The sequence below is a fragment of the Lepidochelys kempii genome, chromosome 21 (assembly GCF_965140265.1).
Source record: "Lepidochelys kempii isolate rLepKem1 chromosome 21, rLepKem1.hap2, whole genome shotgun sequence".
Classification (NCBI taxonomy): Eukaryota; Metazoa; Chordata; order Testudines; family Cheloniidae; genus Lepidochelys; species Lepidochelys kempii.
Window position 1 is genome coordinate 6,499,456 of NC_133276.1, and position 22,158 is coordinate 6,521,613.

The 22,158-nt window shown below is 46.7% G+C and overlaps 1 protein-coding gene across 1 annotated transcript in view; it reads left to right on the forward strand.

The window, feature by feature from the left end:
* The window catches only part of SLC26A9 (solute carrier family 26 member 9), a 44,019-nt gene that overhangs the window by 16,716 nt on the left and 5,145 nt on the right, over positions 1–22,158 (forward strand). Inside the window, exons 6-19 of the mRNA XM_073319870.1 lie at positions 366–530; positions 2,074–2,226; positions 3,548–3,630; positions 5,849–5,996; positions 8,074–8,187; positions 9,297–9,374; positions 10,670–10,765; positions 13,803–13,909; positions 14,590–14,659; positions 15,529–15,621; positions 16,796–16,915; positions 17,845–18,162; positions 18,705–18,759; positions 20,022–20,167. Coding sequence (XP_073175971.1) covers positions 366–530; positions 2,074–2,226; positions 3,548–3,630; positions 5,849–5,996; positions 8,074–8,187; positions 9,297–9,374; positions 10,670–10,765; positions 13,803–13,909; positions 14,590–14,659; positions 15,529–15,621; positions 16,796–16,915; positions 17,845–18,162; positions 18,705–18,759; positions 20,022–20,167 — 1,746 coding nt within the window. The remainder of the gene's footprint in view (positions 1–365; positions 531–2,073; positions 2,227–3,547; positions 3,631–5,848; positions 5,997–8,073; positions 8,188–9,296; positions 9,375–10,669; positions 10,766–13,802; positions 13,910–14,589; positions 14,660–15,528; positions 15,622–16,795; positions 16,916–17,844; positions 18,163–18,704; positions 18,760–20,021; positions 20,168–22,158) is intronic.

Genomic DNA, 22,158 nt, shown 5'->3' on the forward strand with positions numbered 1-22,158 from the left:
AAGCTCACCCTGTGCACTCTCCCAATCCTGTGTGCAGAGCTAGTCACTGGTTAGAGCACTCGCTAGGTGACACTAGCGGACCCAAGGGAACACAATGGCATCCCAGCCACACTTCCCCAGCCTCTATGTTGGCTCTTTGCCACCAGAGAATGCTCCCAGCCTGGCATGACTCTCCCTGGGCTAGTTAGACTGGCTCTGTGTCCAGACCGCCCCAGTGCCCCGTGCCAAGTGGCTGCCCTGCCAAGGGGCCAGCCTGGCACGTGCAGCAGTTCTCCATTAATGATCTGTGTGATGGCCCCTGCAGACGGGGTCTAGGCTGTTTCTAGTACGTTTACACTGTGATGTGTGTGTCCATCCATCCTTAGATCTGTCTGGGATTTGTGCAGTTTGGCTTTGTTGCCATCTACCTCTCGGAATCCTTCATCCGGGGCTTCATGACTGCAGCAGGGCTCCAGATCCTCATCTCGGTGCTCAAATATGTCTTTGGCTTGACGATCACAGCCTACACTGGGCCCTTGGCCATCGTTTATGTAAGTGAGCTCGCTGGGGTAGGGGCCTTCTCTCCACACCTTGGCCCAGGGGCTAGCATGCTGCAGACACTGCGTCAGCAAATACATGGGGACATTACTTAATGAATCCTAAATCAAATGAGCAGAGGGCTGAGAGAGTGTAAGCACATGGCAGTCTGCTCCATTTCCAGCACTCTCAGCTTGTACCCAGGGTGCCTTGTGCCGCTACTGTAATAAATAAAGCCACAATCAAACCTGAGCCCTGATAGTTTTTAATTATTACCATTGATGGGTCTTGAGGGAGTTTTGGAAGGAATATTAGCCCTCCTGCTTCAGGGCATGAGCCAGTCTCTAGCTGTTAGAGGTCAGGGGGAAACTACCTGTGGGTGCAGGTTATCCCATAAATATGACCTCTTGTGCCTTTGATCTATCTGGTATTGGCCACTGTCAGAGATCGGACACTGAACTAGATGGTCCCCTGGTCTGGTCCAGTCTGGCAGTTCTTCTGAGACAAGGTTCGGTTCATTGAAGGCAACACTGCTGGATTGACCTTAACCTGTTTAGGTTTGGAAACACAGAATCAGCTTAGTCAGCAGAGAGTCGGGCATGTCAGAGCGTCCCTGGGGCCAATGCAGGAAAATCCAAACCTGCAATCCCTAGAGACGCTGCTTGATTTTTAGTATTCCAATGAAGACAGGTATTCTGTTTGGGTTTAAACATTTCCCAGCATTCTTTGCAAGTCAGGCACTGCAGTACTGAGGAAGTGGATAAGAATTAGGGACTAGAAAAAAAAAAAGAGACCCATAGGGCTTGATCCACATTTCATCTCCCTCTGATTAAGGCAATGGAGTGACAATGGCATAAGACTGCTAAGAGAGGGGAATCCAGCCCTGGTGAGCCTATTTTTGCTGTCCCAGATGAGCAAAACAACACAAAAAAGGATGCAATCGGCACTAACAATGAAAAACAAATGAGCGTTTTTTCGATTGCTTTGAGTTTCAATAATCAAAGATGTAATTAGGGGTATAGGGAAGGGCACTGAATGTTTTTAAATATATAGGGCCAGATCCTCAACGGCTATGAATGGGGTAGCTGCATTGAAATCAGTGGAGATGTGCTTCTTTTCGCAAACTGAGGAGATGGCCCTGCCCCTCTATGGAGCTGATCCATAGTCCTTTCCATTGACTTCAGTGGGTCCTATGCACCTGGAAGTTTGACTGCTTAACTGAAGTAGCCAGACACAGAAGCAGGCTGTCTTGGGATTTCTGGTGCTTGTTTCATTTCCCAGTGCCTGTTTCATATGCTCAGAGCAGGGGTGCTGGAACAATTTGTACAGTGTGGGTCCAGAGAGCCATTGAACCAAACTATGATGGAAACCACTTCAAACCAGAGGGTGCAGCAGCATCCCCCCGGCACCGCTAGTTCCAGCACCTGTGGCTCAGAGATGTCCATGGGGAGGCCAGAGTGGGCTGGGGGGGGCGGGGTGTTCTCTGCTTTGCCCACTGGAATTCCAAGTAGCCCTTCTCAACATTTTGCCGACTGCTGTCCCTTCTCCCCCCTCTAGACATTTATTGATATTTGCAAAAATCTCCCCAAGACCAATGTGGCCTCCTTGATCTTCGCCCTGATCAGCACTGTGCTCCTGATTATTGTGAAAGAGCTCAATATGAAATACATGAAGAAGATCCGGGTGCCCATCCCCATGGAGATCGTCATAGTAAGTGACACCCGAGTTCCGTCGTCCTCTGTCCATTAGAGAGGAAACAATCATTCCCTGAAAGAGCCTTTTCCCCTCATCTCTTCCCAGCCTTTGCAGGAAGGTGCATCTTTAGGACAGGCAGGGGAAGGGCCTAGATTCCAAAGCACCCTTGCTTTGACACCTGGTGAGGCATGATGTCGGACTCAGGACACCTGCCTGGCTTGGATGCTTGGGGAAGCAGGAGGCACTGGCAGCGTCACTCTAATTAGAGTTTTTGGTTTTGGTTCAGGTGGGGCTCATACCACTGAGCCCAATGCCTGCTTCACATGGTCGTTTACACCAGGACAAAGTGGGTGTAGAGCACTACACTTCTGATTTGCCTGCATTTTACACCCACCCTGCGCTCACTTTGCCCAGCTGCACAATTCAAGGGCAACGGGAAATCAGGGCTCCTGGGTTTGGCTTCAGTTTCAGAAATGCAGCAGCTCCCAAACCTCAGAGAGAAGCTGCTGACCCCACTGAATTTCATGTCAGAATGAGGGTTGGGCCTGAGACAGAACATTTGGCTCAGGGACCCCCAAATCCCAGGTGTGTGTGTGATGGATTTAGTTATCCAGTTGTGGTTCACCTCTAAATGAAACCATGACAAACTATACATCTCCCCAGCCCACACAGAGCCACAGCGGGCTAGGTTCATATTTGCAGAGGCCTTGCCAGATGTATTCCTGCTGTGAGCTCTCTCTAAACTATATACGGGCTAAGTCTCCCCACAGACCATGTGTAGAATGGCCACAAGCTTCCATGAGGGAGCGAGTGTTAGTGAGATTTTAGGACAGGAAACTAGGGGTCAGGAACCTTGGGTTCTATTCCTCACACTATCCCAGCTCACTGCTATTACAGGGCTCTGTCTCAGTTCTCCAAAATGGGGATGACGTGACTGATCAACCTTGTCCTGTGTGACTCCAGTAATACGCATCAAGGGCTTGGATAACCTGTGATGAAAGGGGGTAGGGAAGCCCAAGTATTTTTATATCCTCAAGAGGAGGAGAACCCCCCAAACCTTTGTTTCTTCCTCGTATATTGGACTGTCAGTGCATTCCTTTTAATGTCTATGGGTGGAAACTGATCTGTGACATAAATGGACATAACTCCCACTGAAGCAGATGGACGTTTCTCCCACTTGATCCAGGGCTGAATTTGGTTTTACAGGACTTGTTCTCAGCTGTAGTAGGCATTAGCCACTATCTCACCATCCTGCACAGCTAGGTCAGTGCAACGCTGCGTATGGGTCTGACAATGCTGCTTCCACTTACGGCTCCTTCACTCTCTGTGATTTCAGGTCATAGTAGCTACTGCGGTGTCCGGCTGCTTGAACATGCCTGAGAAATACAACATGCCAATCGTTGGGAAGATTAAGATGGGGTAAGTGCGCGTGCAGGCCTGATTCCATTTCCAAGTGCTGATTCTCTCTGGACCAGTGATAGTCCCCTACCCACCCATGCTGCAATCTGGGAAACAACCCCCACAGGAGTGAGGGATAATGAAGGACACTGACTGCCGAAATGGAGAACTCAGTGAAAGGGACACCATTTTATTACTGCCTTCATCTCTTCCTCTCCCCAAATCTGACCCTCGCCCCGTTTATTGAGGTTCCTCCGTAGCTCTCCCTGAGCGATTGCCTTGTCCCCAGCAAAACCTATGCCCCTAACAAACAGCCGCATGCAGAAGGGCACCACTGGGCACTACAAGAGGGTAGAGAGGGGTTCCACTGTGGCTCAGGTTCTGCACAAGGCAGGAGCTGAATGTCTCCAGTGGGGTATGTACAGTGACCGCACGAAACTTGGGTTCGCTTCCCAGCTCTACCCAGCCTCCCTGAGTGAGCTTGGGCAAATCATTTGATCTTTCCAGGCCTTGGTTTCCCATCTGTGAAATGTAAAATCGTCCCTTCCTTTGTTCGTCTGATACTTTGTGTCTGTACAGCGCCCAACACAATGGAGACACAGCTTCTGCTGGGGCCACTAGGCGTTACCATAATAAAAGTTACTTGTAACAAGTCATAACAACGACAGCAGGGAGCAACTGGTATCCAAAGAGGGCACTAATTTGCCAGAGCAATTGTCAATACTCTTACAATATCCTAGGATAAGGACTAACCCCAGGCTGTAGCAATTGTCCTGCAGCGCTGCACTCAGATACCATTGTGCTGGGTGAGGCATAAGAACGAAAATAGAACAGAATCTAGGGCAGGTTGGAGTGGAAAATGTCTCCTAATCCTTCTTTCTTTACCTGAGTCAATGCTTAAGTGGATTATAAAGAGCAGCATATAATTACCAAGCTATAATTGTGTAAAGCATAAAATACTGCGCTGCACAATCTTATAATTACAAGGGACACACAGCACCAATCCTGTGTCAAAATAATAAACAAGGCTAGAGCCGGGATGGTATCTAGGATATTATTCAGCACGTGCAAAGCACAGTAAATTCTGTAAGCCTGGGGATCACACTGGCACTAGTGTTCTTTGTCGACATATATGCCATTTAGGTTCAACTGAAATGTTGTGTTTCAATTATTATATCAGAGAGACAAGGTGGGAGGTAATATCTTTTCTTGGACCAACTTCTGTTGGTGAGAGAGACAATTTTTGAGGCACACCGCTCCTTTTTCTTCCGTCCTGAAACAGAGCTCTGTGTAACCTTAAAGGCTTGTCTCTCTCTCTCCAACAGAAGTTGGACCAAGAAAAAATATGACCTCACCCACCTTGTCTCTCTAATATCCTGGGACCAACACAGCTACAACAACACTGCATATTGTACTATATCATATAAAATAAAAGTAAAAATGGAAAAGTTGTTTCAAAATGCGAAAGTCAAAACATTGTTTCAACCTTATCAAAACAAATCGTTCTGATCTTTTTTCAAAATGAAATTTCATCGAAATTGCCTCATTTCTGTGAAATGTTTTGATTTAGTCAAATTTTCTGACTCTTCCACTGGAAAATTTTTGATGAGCTCTAATTCTTTGGTGTTGGTGATGCAGTTCCTGGCACTCCTCCCTCTGTCGGTTCTGAGCCAATGGCTCTGCTCGGCACTAGAGGGGGCTGTGTGGCTTGGAGGTGCAATTTTTCAGATTATAGATAGAGCAAAAGATGTGGTCATAGAATATCAGGGTTGGAAGGGACCTCAGGAGGTCATCTAGTCCAACCCCCTGCTCAAAGCAGGACCAATCCCCAATTTTTGCCCCAGATTTCTAAATGGCCCCCTCAAGGATTGAACTCACAACCCAGGGTTTAGCAGGCCAATGTTCAAGCCACTGAGCTATCCCTCCCACTTGGGGTCATTTAAAATCCTCTGGCACTTTTTGCAAAAGCCCAGCAACCTGACCAAATCCATGCTGAAGTCCACTGACCTAAATTTCCCCCGCAGTTTCATTTGGATATGTCATTCTTCACTCGTCTTCCTGAACAGCTGTGCAGTGCTGCTGTGCACCATTAAACAGCTGCTGTGTTCCTCCCAGAGGTGGCTGCATTTTAGTAGTGGGTGAAGTGAATCCTGTATATATAAAGCCAAATCCTGGTCCACAGGCTCCATCTCTAAACACCTGTGTCCTGACAGCTTTCTCCTCTATTCTTTGGCTGCAGCTTCCCAGTCCCCACACTCCCACTGGTGAGCAAGTGGAAAGATATGATTGGCACTGCTTTCTCACTTGCCATTGTGGGCTATGTGATCAACCTGGCCATGGGACGGACCCTGGGAACCAAACATGGCTATGACGTGGACCCCAACCAGGTAACCTTTATTTAAAAGGATATAGTCAAGATGCTGCTGGGTATAATGGATGTGAAAGTGGAAGCCTATTTAATAAGTTGGGAGCTTTAAAACACACTCTGTTTCTTTGAAATTTGTGTCTTTCTCTCCTGCGCTCAAACTTGCCTAGTGGTAGGGGTGCTCATAGAATCATAGAATCATAGAATATCAGGGTTGGAAGGGACCCCAGAAGGTCATCTAGTCCAACCCCCTGCTCAAAGCAGGACCAATTCCCAGTTAAATCATCCCAGCCAGGGCTTTGTCAAGCCTGACCTTAAAAACCTCTAAGGAAGGAGATTCTACCACCTCCCTAGGTAACGCATTCCAGTGTTTCACCACCCTCTTAGTGAAAAAGTTTTTCCTAATATCCAATCTAAACCTCCCCCACTGCAACTTGAGTCTGGGGCTCAGTATCCTGGTTTCATAGAATATCAGGGTTGGAAGGGACCTCAGGGACCTGGTTTGTTGTTGTCGGTAGATTATCTGTGTGCTAGAGGGAGATTGTACAGGACTGGGGGGAGTTTTGGGTGTGATCCCCTGCTTTGCTTTCTCTCCACAGCAGCCCCACCTCTTTCTTTCCTTCTGCCCAACTGACCGCATTGGGAGGCCTCCTTTCCCAGGCACTCTAACATCTGTGCTCCCTGCTCTGCTCGAGACCCATGCAAGGAAACAGTTGCACATGCTACCGAAGGCAGACCCCTGATCAGCACACGGCTCTCTGTTCCAGCTGTGCGTTTCAGGCAGAGTGCGAAGGAGGGGAAGATTATGCCTGTCTGACTCATGCAGAAGGCACCCTTGTAAAGATTTTAGGGCATTTGGGATTCCAAACTTTTTTTTATTCCTCGTTTTCCCTCCTTTTTAAAATGCCTCCGCAGCTGGTCGGAGACACAAATTAAGGCAGGATCTTTGGGAACTGGGTCCAGCTATCAGCCTCAGTGCAGGACTGAATCATCCAGAAGTGGTGAAACAGCTGGGAAAGGGACCTAGGCAGACCAATGACACCAGAGGAATGGGGTTTGATCTGGAAAGGAGGACCAGCAACCTCAGTCTGTAGCACAATAAAAGAAAATGTCTTTAAGATACTGTTTTAGTGGTACCTCAAACCCATCAGGCTAAAAAATACATATAGATTGAACAGGGATAAATGTTGGGGAAACTTCAGTGAAAGAGGAGATGTTATATATATACGGTGCACATGTCCAGTCGTTAGAGAGTACTGGGATGCAAGCTGGCTCTCTGTTACCAAATGAACCTTTGGTAATTCTCCTAGGGCTTCCCAGCACAAATGGTTAAATGAGAGGAAATGAAGAATTAATCTCTCATCTGCTAATAGCTGCGTGGCTGCTGAGGCCTGCCTTGGAACCGTAGAGGAATGGTTCAAAAACTATGGGAGGTTGTGGTTATGGAAACACTTCAATTACGTACGTAGGAAATAGACAGAGGACCGATAGATACTTAGATATTTGGTTACCTTTTATTCAATATTCAAAGTACATCCACCTGCAAAAAAATACTAGCACCTGTCCAGTTTTTTGAGTATTAATAAAATCGCTAGAGACGACATGTTATAGGTGTTGTAATGATGCTCACTCTGTAATATGGTAATACCCTGTGAAACAGAAAAATCTGATGACTATATCCCTGTATAATGTCTCTTTCAACAAAAGCTACTGGCTATGATGATCGTTTTGTTTCTGATGTTTGCTTGGCAAGGATTTGCCAACTTGTTAAAACTTCCTAAAGACATAGTTTTTAAAGAGAAATCCAGCTGGTCTCTTGTTGCCAGGCACTGGCTGGAGTTGATTTGTCATCATGGGCATAACTTAGGGAATCCAGCGATGCCTCTGGGATGAGAAGGAGCAATCCTCTGGGTGAGGATGGTGGGTGGGGAGGAGGGGCAGGAATGAAGCTGTGTGCAGGGCGGAGCTAAGAGGAGGAGAATCCCTGTGACCTACTTCTCTCACCTTCCTTTAATTGTGGCTAGAAGAAACTAAGGGAGCTGGCACAAGAGTGATGCTTCCTTCCTCCTCTGACAAACACCTTCCTCTTCTCTCCACAGGAAATGCTTGCCCTGGGCTGCAGTAACTTCTTTGGATCCTTTTTCAAAATCCATGTGATCTGCTGTGCTCTGTCTGTAACCCTAGCTGTGGACGGGGCTGGAGGAAAATCTCAGGTTATTACTTTCTTCTTCCTGGTGCCAAATTTCGCACTATCAACCCTGATGACACCTCCACGATTAACCTATAGACCCCCACAGAGGGGGCACCTGAATGTGTTGGGTGGAGCCATTCTCTGCTAAAATTCAGAGCCAGAGATTCAGACTTCACTGTTGCTAATCCAGAGTAATTCCACTGACTTTAGCAAAGTCACTCCAGATTGACACTGAGAGCAGAATTTGAACCTGACAGCTGTTTTTCTGAGGGCCTAGCTGGCTCACATGATTAATGATAATCATAGAGCTGTTACTCCCCAGAGTGCCAGCTGGAATCCAGACTGGGTCTCTACCTCACGGGAAGTTGTTACCATCTGATGGATGTCTCCAATGGCCTCTGTATGGGATGAGTTTGGTGAATCTCAACCCATTTTCCAGTGAGCAAGGGTCTACATCACTAAAACTACACTCCTGATTGGCTGCCGTGATGACAGACTCAGCAGAGAGGTCAAGGACACATGGGCCACCGAGACGGAACTTCTCTCTCTCCCACAGAGGGGTGTCCCTCCTGGTCAGGGTTGGGGCACATTAGTGCTGGCACTTTTGCTGCCCATGCTGTGTAGCAAGCACCTGTTGATCTTGAAGGTTGTTCAGTGTAGGCAGCTCCCTGGGACTGCACTGGGCATTGTGGGTGCTCAGCACCTCCCAGGATCGGGCAGAAGGGAAGCACTTTGTTTCCAGTGCTGCTAATCCATGAGATTTCACTCATACTAAATGCATTCAGTTTGAAAGCTCTTCTTCTCCATGCCAGCAGTTTCACTATTTAGCTGTTTTTGTTTCATCTGGCGCCAACAACAGTAACTTTTAATGGGGGCCTGTCACAGGGACAAGTCATGGGCAAAAGCATAGAGCTCAAGTGAACTGAGGGGCAGAGAGATTAGGTATCATGCCCCAGCCCTCACTGCGAATCAGTGGCAGGACTAAGATAATACCCCAGAATCCTGAGCTCCATCCCGCTGCTCAAGCCATTAGATCTGTAATTGCTCCACTTAATTGGTCCCCAGTTTAAGGAATCACATAAGGTTTAAAATGCCAGGTTACCTCTGTAATTATTCTTTTTGTTTCCTCAGATGGCAAGTTTCTTTGTAGCACTGGTGGTTATGATAACCATGCTGGCTTTGGGAATCTACCTCGACCCCCTTCCAAAGGTAAAACCACAAGCAACCAGGAGGGTCATGGAGGGTGGGGGGCATGTAAGTAGGGACACTGGGGAATCGGTCACCCCTCTGTTCTGGACTGCTCCATTTCCTGTGTCATCTATGTCCAGTCAAACCAGGTCAGCCTTCCTTGCTGTTTGTAAATCAAAGAGCAGTCACATGAAGCTGCATGTAGCTCTAATAAACAACACTCCCCTCCCCACTCCTCCTCCCCATCCCATGAAACTCACTTGATCTGGGGTTTTCTCAAAATCAGGTCCACTGAGTGAATCTGGATCAAGTGTCAAGAGAATCTGAGCTAATTCCTGGTTTCAGCACAAATACGAGTGAAAGGCTTGGAGTGAACTTGGAGTTTAGAAATTAGGTTTATTAAAACTTGAAACCCAGAGGGAGCAAAGTGATGGGATTGGGACAGTGCTTAATTTGTGCCAGAGCTTGCCAGGGTTGAGCCCCGGCACCTCTAGGCTGGGCAGTTCATAGCCCCAGCACCTCTGGGCTTGCTGCATTAGTTATGAATGTAAAAAAATTGTTTGAGCCCTGGCACCTCTTTCATTACAAATTAAGCACTGAGTTCAGGGAAGTATTAGACAATGCTGCCTTTTTCTTCCTGTCATTTTGACTTCAGTTATGTATGTCCAGATGGGGGATGCCCTATGAATAAATTATTTACTATTGTAACATTGTGATTATTTAGTAACTAAGTATGGGCTGTGAAATCTGGCCCAAAGTTCCCCAGGCCTCTGGGGTTTTGGATTCAGAGTGTTGGTTTGGTCCATTTATTTAGACTGAAGCCAAGCTGCTCCAGTGTTGGGTGTGTTCAGAACAAGGTATTTGGATCAGGACTGTCTCTAATAATAATGACATTTTGTTGGTATTAATTATTTATGATTATTGGTACTACAATAGCACCTACCAGCCCTAATCATGTACTGGGATTCCCCTGTGCTCGGCGCTGTACAAACACAGAACAAAAAGATGGTCCCTGTCCTCTGCATAAAGCCCAGGTAAACTGAGCCATCCCATAGCATAGTTTCATAGTGTGAAGGCGCCACATCCACACTGATTCTCAGCAGGAGAAAGGGAACTGGTGGGGATAAAATAAATTATTTTGGATCCAGATTCAACCATGATCTTTGTTAGCTTCACCACCGATTGCTAAACCCTCATCCCTGCCCCCTCGGAAACTGGCAGCCAGACCTGAGAGCAGGAGATATTTGCAACAAGCAGTTTCCCCTTGAGCAATAACACTTTCATGTGTCCTGTCTTGGATACTGTCTCCTTGGCAGGCTGTGCTGGGAGCCCTGATAGCAGTCAACCTGAAAAACTCCCTCAAGCAGCTGGCTGACCCCTTCTACCTGTGGAAGAAAAGCAAGCTGGACTGTGTGAGTACCCCACTGCGAGAGACCTGGGGGAGAAGGAGCAGAATCTGATTACGTTTTTCAATGGGGGTGAAACTCACCCCCGCGTGGTGGGGGCAGCCCAAGACATAGGCACCACCACTTGAGCGCTCAAAGCAGGGCTTAAATAGGATTTAAGAAGCGCATAGGCCTCACGCTGGCCCCATGCAGAAGGGTGAGTTTCACCCTATAAGCACAATAATGCCTCCAACTCAGTGCTAGTCAGCATTTAGCTTGATGATCCCAAGTAAGGTGCAATGTAGAATGTGTCTGGTCTAGTCAAGCATGGTCGCACTTGACGCATGTAATGCAGAGATATGAACTATTACCTGCTCTAGTTAAATGCCAATCAACCTTAAGAGCCTGTTTGTCAAGAACAAGCCAAACCGGCCCTACTCAATATCTCCGAGTCATGACTTAAAAACTCAGCCAATAGCCCTCCAGGGGAAGGAGAGGCCATCATGAAAGATAAGAATCCCAGGCACTGGTTGACATATAAACCCAATCTGAGAGCATGGGGGAGACAGAAAGGAATTTGGAAATGTCTGACAATTAAAGATTTTGTTTGAACAGGACTTATGCTGGTGGGTGGTATCTGTGCAAACTGGGCCAAAATAGCCTGCCAAATCCCAAGGAAGCTGCTTTATCAGAGAAACAAGGAATCCAAAAGGACTGACTTGAGTCATCAGACAGCTTTCCTAAAATACTGTTCAAACAGGTGCTGGAGAGGAGATGGGTGATGATTCCAGGCAGGGCCTTTTAAAGCAGTGTGAATAGTTCAATCCATTACATGAATGCACCACATAACAATGCATTAACAAAGTGTCTGAGCTACAACGGGCTGATCTATATTTCAAAGCAGTCCCAGAAGACCTCTGGGTTAGGAGTGTGATTTGGTTTTGCATACTAAGGCCTGGTCTATGCCTAAAAGTTGGTTCGACCGAACCACATGGCTCAGGCCTGTGAAACACATTGCACCTTGTGCAATGTAGATGCAGCTGTAGAATGTACTCATTCTCTACACCAGTCCTGACTTGGACTCTTCATACATTCCATGGGTGGCGTACCCGAGCCCACTTATCCACTGACACTTTTAAAACTCCCACACCCCAATCTGGATCTATGCTGGTTATGTGGTATGTATGTACCTCGTGAACCTTGTAGCTGATACTTGCAATCCCCCGTAACCCAAGCCCGACCCCAGACGTACAGAACCTTCCCTCTTAACTTGTGTAAATTTGATTTTAAACATTAACTTTAATAACAATTTTAATTCTTTTGTCAACATAGCTACCACCTGTCGAGTGGATTTACTGCAGTGATGGAAAAACCCCTTCCATCATGGTAGCAACTGTCTACCCTATGGTGCATCTGTGCCGCTGTGGCACTTATAGGGTAGACATATTCATAGTTATTCCAGTAAAAGCTCTAGTGTGGATGCAGTTCTATTGGCATAAAGGTGACTTACACCTGTATAGCTTATTTAAATGCCTGAACTGAAATAAGCTATACCAGTATAAGCACTTTTTTATACTGGTATAATTGCACCCACACTATGGCATAGTTAAAACAGCAAAACCTTTAAGCACAGGCAAGCCCAAACTCTCTGTCTTGACTAGTCAAAAAGGTACGTTTCTAAATTGAGTGAGCTCACTTGACTTGAAACACCACTTTAGCAGCTAGTTTAGACACAATTTAACTCTTTTAAAATGGTGCCAGCTAGTTTTATTGTAGCCTAGAGGAGAACCCAAAGATTTGTCTTGACTATGAAAAGTATTTGAGTTTCGGTTGGCCTTAGCCAACCTGTTCACTAAACTCAATTTAAACCAGACCATTTTTCCTAGTCAAGACAAATTCGAGTCATATTACCTAACCCGGTTTTTAAAACACCTGTTTTCACCTTAGTCCATACAGACCCAAAGGTTGGATCCATCTGTGATCTTCCATAAAGTTCAAGAGGCTTGGATCCAATTTTTGAGTTCAGATCCATCTTACTGACATAGGTCCAAGATGTGATATCTTCTGGATCAGATAATAAAGCAGGGCTCTGGTCTCCTGTGGTCAAGAAAGGTTGCACTCCTCTTTTTTGTAACACAAGGAGTGTTGATCCCAGTATCCTAGCCAAATTTCAGTTAGGTTAATTGCATTCTGCTGACCTAAATTTTCCTTGGAATTTCAATTGGCTTCAGTGACCTTCTCCACTTCCTGTCCTAAACTGTTGTCACAACGTTGCTATGTGATACCAGATAGCTGTCATGCTTCACCTCAGAGCAGGCCACATGGATCACTGTTCAGGTATCACATAGTTTATAAAGGGCTTATGAGGAGGGGAAGTCACTGATAAAGTGAAAGGTTTGGGTTCTGCTTCTTTCTTCTCTCTCTTATACCAGAGTAAATCTGGGATTTGAATTCAGTGGCGTTACCCTGGTGTGAATGAAATCAGAATCAGGCCTATTATTCCTGTTGTGGGTGGGATGAGGATTCTAAAATGCGTCTCAAAGGACATTGCTTCGGCATCAGTTACATATCTAGGTCTTTTATACCAGCTGTGAAAAAATGTTTTCAAGTAGATTCACATCTCTACTAAAAGACTATCAGCAGCAGGGGCTTTCAGAAAGGCGTGAATAAGTTATACATTAGAAAAGGGCCTAAGCAGCAAAAGTCCTGTCTTGACTAGTCAGAAAGGTAGTGAGTGAAACTGAGTGAGCTAGTCTGGGTATTGAGGGGTATCTGAAGTACTGTACAAATGTTCTGACACCTTTCTAAAGCTGAGGAACTTGAGTTTATGGCATTTGTGCCTCAGTGTCCCAAGAACAGACACTGCACATGAAAACTTTTCTCGTGCACCAAACAGCAATTTATAACTAGAAAAGGGTCTAAGCTGCAAAATTTAGATTTAGGTTTTTTAATCCCCAGGCCATAGGTATTTTGGTTCTGGTCCAGCTGTCCTTGCAAACACTTCATCAGAGTGCCCACTGCCTGTGGCACAGAGCAATGACCTGCCATTCTCGTCTTCTCACAGTTGGTCTGGGTGGTGAGTTTCCTGTCAGCTTTCTTCTTGGGCCTGCCGTTCGGACTCGCTGTCGGCGTGGGATTTTCTGTGCTGGTGGTGGTTTTCCACACTCAGTTGTAAGTAGCATCTCGGTGAAAAGCTGCAATATGGCAGTGCAACTGCAGAACATTTTCCAGTTACAAAACAACCTGGGGGTTCTTTGTATCAATGGCCCTCGAGCTAGATTTTCAAAGGAGGATCTGAGAGGGGGCCCTGGGAAAATGCAGGCTCCAAACCCCAAATGCAGGCTCCAAATCTCAATGTGCAAGCAGGAATGTCAGTTGTTAATTACTGCCTGGTTTCTATTTCTGATCACAGTAACTCAGGTGCCTACTCCAAAGCGGGTGTATTTACCCGCTGCTATTTACCCTGCCCAGAAAAACACCAGCTCCATGTGCCCTTCCTTAAGGAATCCACTGCTCATAAAGGGTGAAATCCACCCCGTGCAGAGCCTGGCACAAAGCCTATGCACTACTTACTCCCCTCAGCATAGGCCTGAACTTGTGCATCGGCCTACAGCTGACCCTCCGCACAGAAGTGAATTTCAGCCAAAGAACAGAGCAGTCTTGTGAATTAACCTTGCTCTCACCAGTACTGAACACAATGAGGCACCCAGTCTTGCATGAGCCTCTAGCTGTTTCCATAATATAAATAAACAATAATCCTAGCGTGCTGCACACTTGCATGGCAGCAAGAGATGCAGCATTTTTCTTTCCCGTCTTAAATTTAATCTATCTGTTGTATTTTTTTCCCCTAGTCGTAATGGCTCTGCCCTGGGTCAGGTAACTTCCACTGACATTTACAAGAACCCCAAAACCTACAATAAGGTAAGTGTGGAAGCTAAAATCCCCCAACCAAAAATGCAAGCCCCCCCCCGCCCCCCGTTTCTCATTCCTGCATCACTCGACGAATAAGTGATTCAAAGGGGCTGTAGGCTCTGTTACACTCTCTCCTGATTCAGCTCAGTGGGGTTATTTGCTTCTTATTTTCAGGAGCCATAACAGTAGATCTGCTCTTTCTGGTGGAGGCCTTTGTGATCATTTACTACCTGCCTGTCTCATTTTAAGCAGAAGGCCCCCATATTTGCCACCCATCTGCCTCACCTGCAGGGCTGGTTCTTTGGTTATATTATTACTCCATGGTAAAGTAGAGGGGGCTGGCAGTTGTGTCTAGAGTTGTGCAAATAACTGATTTTTCAGTTCACTGGCAATTCCCGGAAATAATTGCTTTGGGTCGAGCAAAAGGTTTCCTTTCCATTTTGTCCATTTTTAAGCATTTTTGATTTTTAATAAAAACGTAAAGAAATTTTGAAACAAAAAGTCATTTGGAGTCAAAAAAATTGAAAGGTTTTGTTTTGAAAATGTCAACATGAAATGTTTTGATTTTTTTTCTGAATTTTTTGTTCTAAGTATTTGTTTGTTTTTGTCCAGCCAAAACAATTTGGCGAAATGGACATGGATTTGTGAAATGTTTTGGTGTCGCCAAATCTGGATTTATCACCAAAAAAAGACTCAGGCAAAAATTTTCAGCCAGCTCTAATTGTGTTCCCCACAGATAAGCATTTATCGAAGGTTACCTGAGGTTTCTTTGCCAGATCTATTCACCGCACCTCTATTTTCTCTTGTTGCAAAAACCAACAAGCCCGTGCAAAGGCTTGAGTTGTTGTGCATAGTCTGAACTCTGATGTCTGTTGCAGGTCCATGAACTTGATGGGATTAAAATTGTGACCTACTGCTCCCCACTGTACTTTGCCAACTCAGAGATATTCAGGGAGAAGGTTATAGCGAAGGTAAGAAAACCCTAGCCAGCTTCTGTTTGCAGAGATGATAGAAAGCACTAATTGGTTCCAAAAATATGTGGCTTTCAGCCTCTGATCTGACTGCCCAAAGCCAGCACGGCCTGGGAGCCCCATGGGGGATTGTGTGTTCAGTTTCTGAGAGCAGAGACCATGACACTCAGCTAGGAAGGGAGCTCAGCTGAGGCCTCTGCAGATAAGAAGCATTGCAGGGTGTGGTCAACAGCAGACTACCTCCCAGCATAGCAACATGATCTCCATTTCCCTGGCTTAGCTGTCCAGTCATGTCACAAACACTCAGGAGTTTTAATTAATGTTTCCCCTGCAGGGGCCTGCTTTATTAAGTCCTTCAGGTTCCATAACATAAGCAATTCATTTGCCCTCTCAGGTACCAGCAGTTCCTTTCCCAATCAGCAGGGTTTCATAAATAATCCCTTCTACCCTTCCAGGGCATAGTCCTTTTCTTCCCTGGTCAGTGAGTCTCTCTACAGCCCTCCTCTGATGCACCCGCCTGGCTGCTGTCATGTGACTTTTGGTGTGTGCCAGCTGCAATGGAATTCCACTGTTACTATCACATCTCATATACTACATGCTGGGTAACAACATGAGACGGTTCCATGCTTGTGAAACTAAACCGGCTCTTTATTAAAAGAACTATTTCCAGAGGTGCTGCAATGGCCACTAGCATTCTAGCCCTGTGCACACAGACTGACTTCCCGCTGCCTCCTCCAAACTCTTCCCTCCTCCTGCAACCTGTGCTCCTCCATCCAAGTTTTGTGCAGGTTGCTATAAGAGCTTGGGACTTTAGCCGCTATGGGTATGTCTACACTGCAGCCTTCCAGCCCAGCTGGACAGACTCACACTAGCAGGACTCAAGCTAGCATGCTAAAAGTAGCAGTGTGAACATAGCAGCTGAGGCAGAGATTCACCTTGAAACAGAGAGTGTGTAAGCTGGGGGCACAATAGGTTCCATTTCAGCCCCTCTATTCCTGCTGCCTTCATATTCTGTGCTCCTGAGAAGGGAAGTGTTGTTGGACCATGTGCTAGCATGGGCAGTGGTCAGTTTCCCCTTCCGTTTTTCATATATGGATACAAGGCTCTTGAGCTCACGACACTGACAGATGAGCTACATAAGCAAACCCAACTCACTATCTCTCCTTCTCCACAGACTGGGGTAGACCCTGGCAAAGTGTACTTAGCCAGAAAAAAATACGTGAAACACCAGGAGAAGAAGGCGGCATCACAAAAAACAACGAAGCTGCAAAAATTGTTCTTCAGGAACAAGAAGGTAACTCACTCTGGGTTCCTTTGATTGCTGTATGGCCTCATGTACGTCCTTGTGTCCAATCTCTCCGGGGCACTTCCCCCATCCCTCTCTTTCCTATAGCGCGTGCTACAGTGACCTACACAAAGGGCCAAACCATGCTCACACCAAACTTAGGGGCAAAAGTCCCACTGAGTTCAGTAGAAACAGAATTCAGCTCAATTTGCCCAGAGTGACTAGATCGGGAATGACCAGCCTGGGAGCCCATGGCTTGTAACTGTAGGGAAAGATCACCCGTTAGTGATCTGGTCTCCTCTTCATGTTGTGGCTAGTGAATCCAAAATGACATCCATGATGGAAGGGGGTGAATATGGGCACAGTGTGTCCAGTCTTGATTATTAAAATGTATGTGAATATATATGCAAAGTAGATATAGCCCTTAGGAATTATTTGGCAAGCTGCCGAAGTGGCCTCCCCTGTTTGAACACAGCTGGTCGAGGTAATTAGTACCTGGGATGACAACTTAGAGGATCCAGGAAGGAGAGGCTGTATCAGCCCTGGCTGCGCCTCCACATTGTTCTTCTACTGACTGGATCCTGAGGGCTTTCTCCATCTCACCCCATGGCTGCTCTTTTCATGGTCAGGGAAGCTGTCAAATGTCCTGTTGCCTGCTAGGTACGAATGGGCCAAGTGGGAGTGGGGGTGGCTTGGTGGCTGGAATGCAGCCTGCAGTTTGAGACATTGACAATGTTTGACAAACTGGTTGATCCTTTGGGCGCAGTCAAAAAGAAGCTCACGCCTGCTGTAACTCCACTGAAACTAGCCTGATGGACGTCTTTCTAAAATACATGCTGTAGCTCAAACGCAAAATTTGGGCTGGATGCTGGCCTCAGGAGGTAGGTTGAGAGCACTGATAATCGCATCCTGACCTGGTTGCCTTTGTTTGGCTGCAGACCTTGTCAGTGCAAGAGCTCCAGAAAGATTTTGAAAGCACCTCTCCGACGGACACCAACAACAACCAAACGACTGCCAATGGCACCAGCATCTCCTACATCCCATTCCACCCCCCCACAAACAATGCCAGGCAGGTCAATACCTCAAGTGAGCTGGGCAGCATCTCGAGCCATCGAGGCAGCACTTGCAGCGTCAGCCCAGTTGCAAACATCGACCCGATGATCACAGCACCGCCCTACGTCAGCTTCCACACCGTTATCTTGGACATGAGTGGAGTGTGCTTTGTGGATCTGATGGGCACAAAAGCTCTGGGGAAGGTTAGTTCTCTGCCACTAATTCAGCATGTGAATCCTTGGGCAAGTCACTTCTTTGCAACTCTGTTTCCCTGCCATGCAATGGGGATAAAGATGCTTCTTTTTCAAGTGATGGTCCGTATTGTAGTCCATTGTGGGTTCATGTGTGTTAGGGTTACCAGATAGCAACTGTGAAAAAATGGGACAGAGGGTGGAGCGTAATAGGCACCTATATAAGAAAAAGTCCCAAAAAATGGGACTGTCCCTTTAAAAATGGGACATGTGGTCACCCTACCGTGTTTGCACCATGTGCCCGGAGCCAGAGAGAAGGAATACAGTGGACTACAGATATAGACCACACATACTGAAAACCTCCCGTTACAGGGCCTCACTTATTATTATCTTCCTCACTTATTATTATCTTCCTCACTTACAGCTTGTGAGGGTGTATGAATTAGCATCTGCAAAGTGGATGCAGAGCCTTAGATTAAAGGCCTTATATAAGTCCAAAGCATCTCTAAATATTATTGTTTCTTATTATCCTCTCTCTCCTTCTTCCCATCCAGCTGTGTTCCAGCTATCAGAAGATTGGGATTAAAGTCTTCCTGGCAAACGTACATGGTAAGCATCCAAGCATAGCACATTTCTTTGTGCTCTTTCCCCAGTTTCTCAGACACAGGCGTAGTGGTGATATAGTTTTTATATTGAATCAATGGAAAGGGTGGGATGAAACTGCAGAGAACCAAAGAAGTTTTCAGTTATCTAGTCCTCTCCTGTGACTAGTACAGGATTTTTCCCTACAATATATTCCCCAGTGCTACTATGAAATCTCCTAAGTGATGAGGTTTCTGGCACATGCCACTCCACACTGATTATTTTAGGAAGCGGGATTTCGTAGCTCAGGGCCGTTGAGAATAAAGCAAGCGTGTAGCAAGAAGAAAGGGTTTACAGAGCTATTTCATTCCACAAAGGCAAAATGAAAAAGGGGATGGTTTTCTTTGTGATTGAGGCTTTTGGATGTTTTCCACTTGGAAACATTTATTTCAGGCCCCATTGTGTTCTCTTTGGAGCTTAATGGCTGTGGCTAATGGTTATAAACATGCAAGTTTATCGTCCCACAATAGGACAGGATTATACTTAGACTTTCCTGGGCTTCATTGTTCTCTGTAATAATGTGTAATTGACATGTCAGAGCAAATCAGAACAGATGGGACAGAAAAAAGGGGGGGAATATAGACTGGAAAAGGTCTGCGTTTGGTGTGTATAAATGTAGGCATTTTATCTGGGATTGGATATAGACATCGTACCTCCATAGTTTGCACCTAAGAATACATATATATGCAGTAAATCTGTCTCTCTTCTCCCTTCCTTGCTCTCTTCCAACCACCCTGTCCATTGGACTACTGACCTGCCTCACCCCAGGACAAAAATTCTGCCAGAATCCTCCCATCCCAAAATCATGGAAAACTGCCTGTCCAAGTCAGACCCTTCTCCACTGCTGCCCCCATGACCCACTGAAAACCCTCCCTGGGATGCCAGCACAATCACCTTCCTCCTGCTCAGCCCAGCAAACCATCTTATTTCAGTCACAACCTCAGAAACCAACCATAGCACAAAATTCTGCCCTCATTTACACATCTGCAAGCGCATCAGCAGCAGTGGGCCCTCCGGCTTTAAATGGGATGCCAGTAATGCACAGGCTTTGGCAGGCACTCTGCTCTGTGTAGGGGTGAATTCCCAACCATTTCCTTTCTGATCTGGTCGGCGTCTGCCCACCGGAATTGCTACAGGTTCAGGAACTCTCCGTCAGCCCCATTTACTTTCAAACAACTCCTCCTTCAGTCCATTTCTCTTTGCTCATAGCGTCTTTTCTCCTTCTGCAGCCCAGGTGTACCATGACATTAGCACAGGCGGAGTCTTCGAAGAAGAGGGCCTGGACCCAAGTCACATCTTCTTGACCATCCACGATGCTGTTCTGTTTGCGCTGGCAAATGCCAAAGGAGTCTTCCGTCCTCCTGGTTTAGAAGAGGTACGCCTTGGGTTTTCCACCAGGTTGCAGAACCGCAGGGCTGCATTCTGCCCTCAGCTACACACATGCATACACATGAGAGGATAAGAGCCTACTACCGTTATTCCATTAGCTCAAGTGGCAGAGACCCAAGCGTATAGACCAGACACCCATATGGGGGTCACTGTCCAACCCTGTTGAAGTCAAAAGCATTGCACAGGTGTAACTGGGAGCAGGATTTTGCTCAACATTTGATTACCAACGGGGAGGCATAGATTCAAACAAGGGCAGAGATCAGCCCATAGAAACTAGAGGCAGAACATGTCCACCTCCCCAGGAAGTGACTACCAGTGGGAGGGACAAGGAAAGTGACATGCAGCAGTGTGGCACGTGCTGTAAATACAGGGGTGACATAGGTTATTTAGTAAGATACCAGCTGGTTATTGCATAGTAACTCGAATGGAAACAATGGCCAGGCTGCCGAGTTTATCTCATGATAACATGTTAAAACATCCAGACTTGCCACTATGCGTGTGTGCAAACAGCAGCTCAGCCAGGGGAAATACGCTATCGAGAGACATTCCCCTTTGGAAACCCTGCTTCCCTTTGGGTCCTTTCTCCCAGTGTATTTCTACTGCCACCCGAGGGTTGGGTGGGAGTGGGTGAGGCAGCATTCTAAAGAGCCGCAAAGGGACTGCAGGACTCCATGGGAGCCTGGAAGGAAGAAGAAGAATTAATATGATGACCCTGGGAACTCTTCTTCCCCTCACTGTCAGTCACCACAGACTCCCTTTCTGGTCATCCACGTTATTATTTACATTGCAGTAGCTGTTAGAAATCGGGTCCCCAATGTGCTAGGTGCCGTATACGCACATACTAAAAGACAGTCCCTGCCCCCAAAGAGTTAGCAACCTAAATAGACAGTCAGACACGGGGTTGGAGAGGAAACAAAGGCACAGAGAGATGAAGTGTTATGGGCACGGCAACAGTGGCAGAAAGAGAACTCAGGCCTCCTGAATCCCAGTCTAGTGCACTATCCACTAGCTTATGCTGTCTCCTGAAAAACACAAAAATTATGTGCTTTTTTAGCTCCCAGCACAAGGGCAAAACCTTCCTAAAACAATGTACGCCACTGAATCATGGATCGTGCAGTAATGAGGCATTCAGTGGGTGCGCACAATAAGTGCACCTTACACCCCAAGGGAAGTAGCAAGCAAAGCAACCGATAGGATGGGGTATGTTCGGGGAGGGGCGGGGTGCTGGAGAGTCTTTTAGGGTGACCATACATCCCGTTTTGGCCGGGACAGTTCCTTTTTTAAGCCCTGTCCCAGTCGTCCTGACTTTCTTTTCCAAAAGGCGGAATTTGTCCTGTTTGCTCTTGCTGACTTGATCCGTTGGCAAGAGCAAACAGGACAAAGGCCCACTTTGTCAACAAACTGGGGTGCGAAGGAATGTGGGGGGTGAAGGGGCGATGCCAGCCCTGCACAGTGTCCCATTTTACTTTGGGAAATATGGTCACCCGAGCACTGGCCTGGGGAAAGGTGCAAGGCCTGTCTGATCGGGGAAAGTGTGCTCGATATCTGTTAGCAATAGCCATATTGAAAGGGCCAAATCCTCAGCTGGTGTAAATTAGCACTGAAGTCAGTTGAGCAATGCCAGTTCACACCAGCTGAGGATCTGGCTCATACTTTATTCCTCTATTTCTGCTCCCTGACATCCCGTGATGCTTGCAGGAAGGGAATGTGTCTTTTTTTCTGGCTACTCAGCGATGTCCCAGGGAACCGCGGGGCAGTTGGAATTTTAAGTATAGCATCTGCGGTGCTGGTGAGGGCATCAGCCGCACTCATGGATAGACACTGAGCTGTGCAATCATCAGACACCACAGTGATGAATGCTTGTGTATGAACCACACAGGCAGAGTGGCGCACACAGCTTTAAGTGACCGCTTCCAAACACCAGTCTTGCAGTTCACTGTTCCCTGAACAAGGGAACTGGGGTCTGACCTCTCCCTT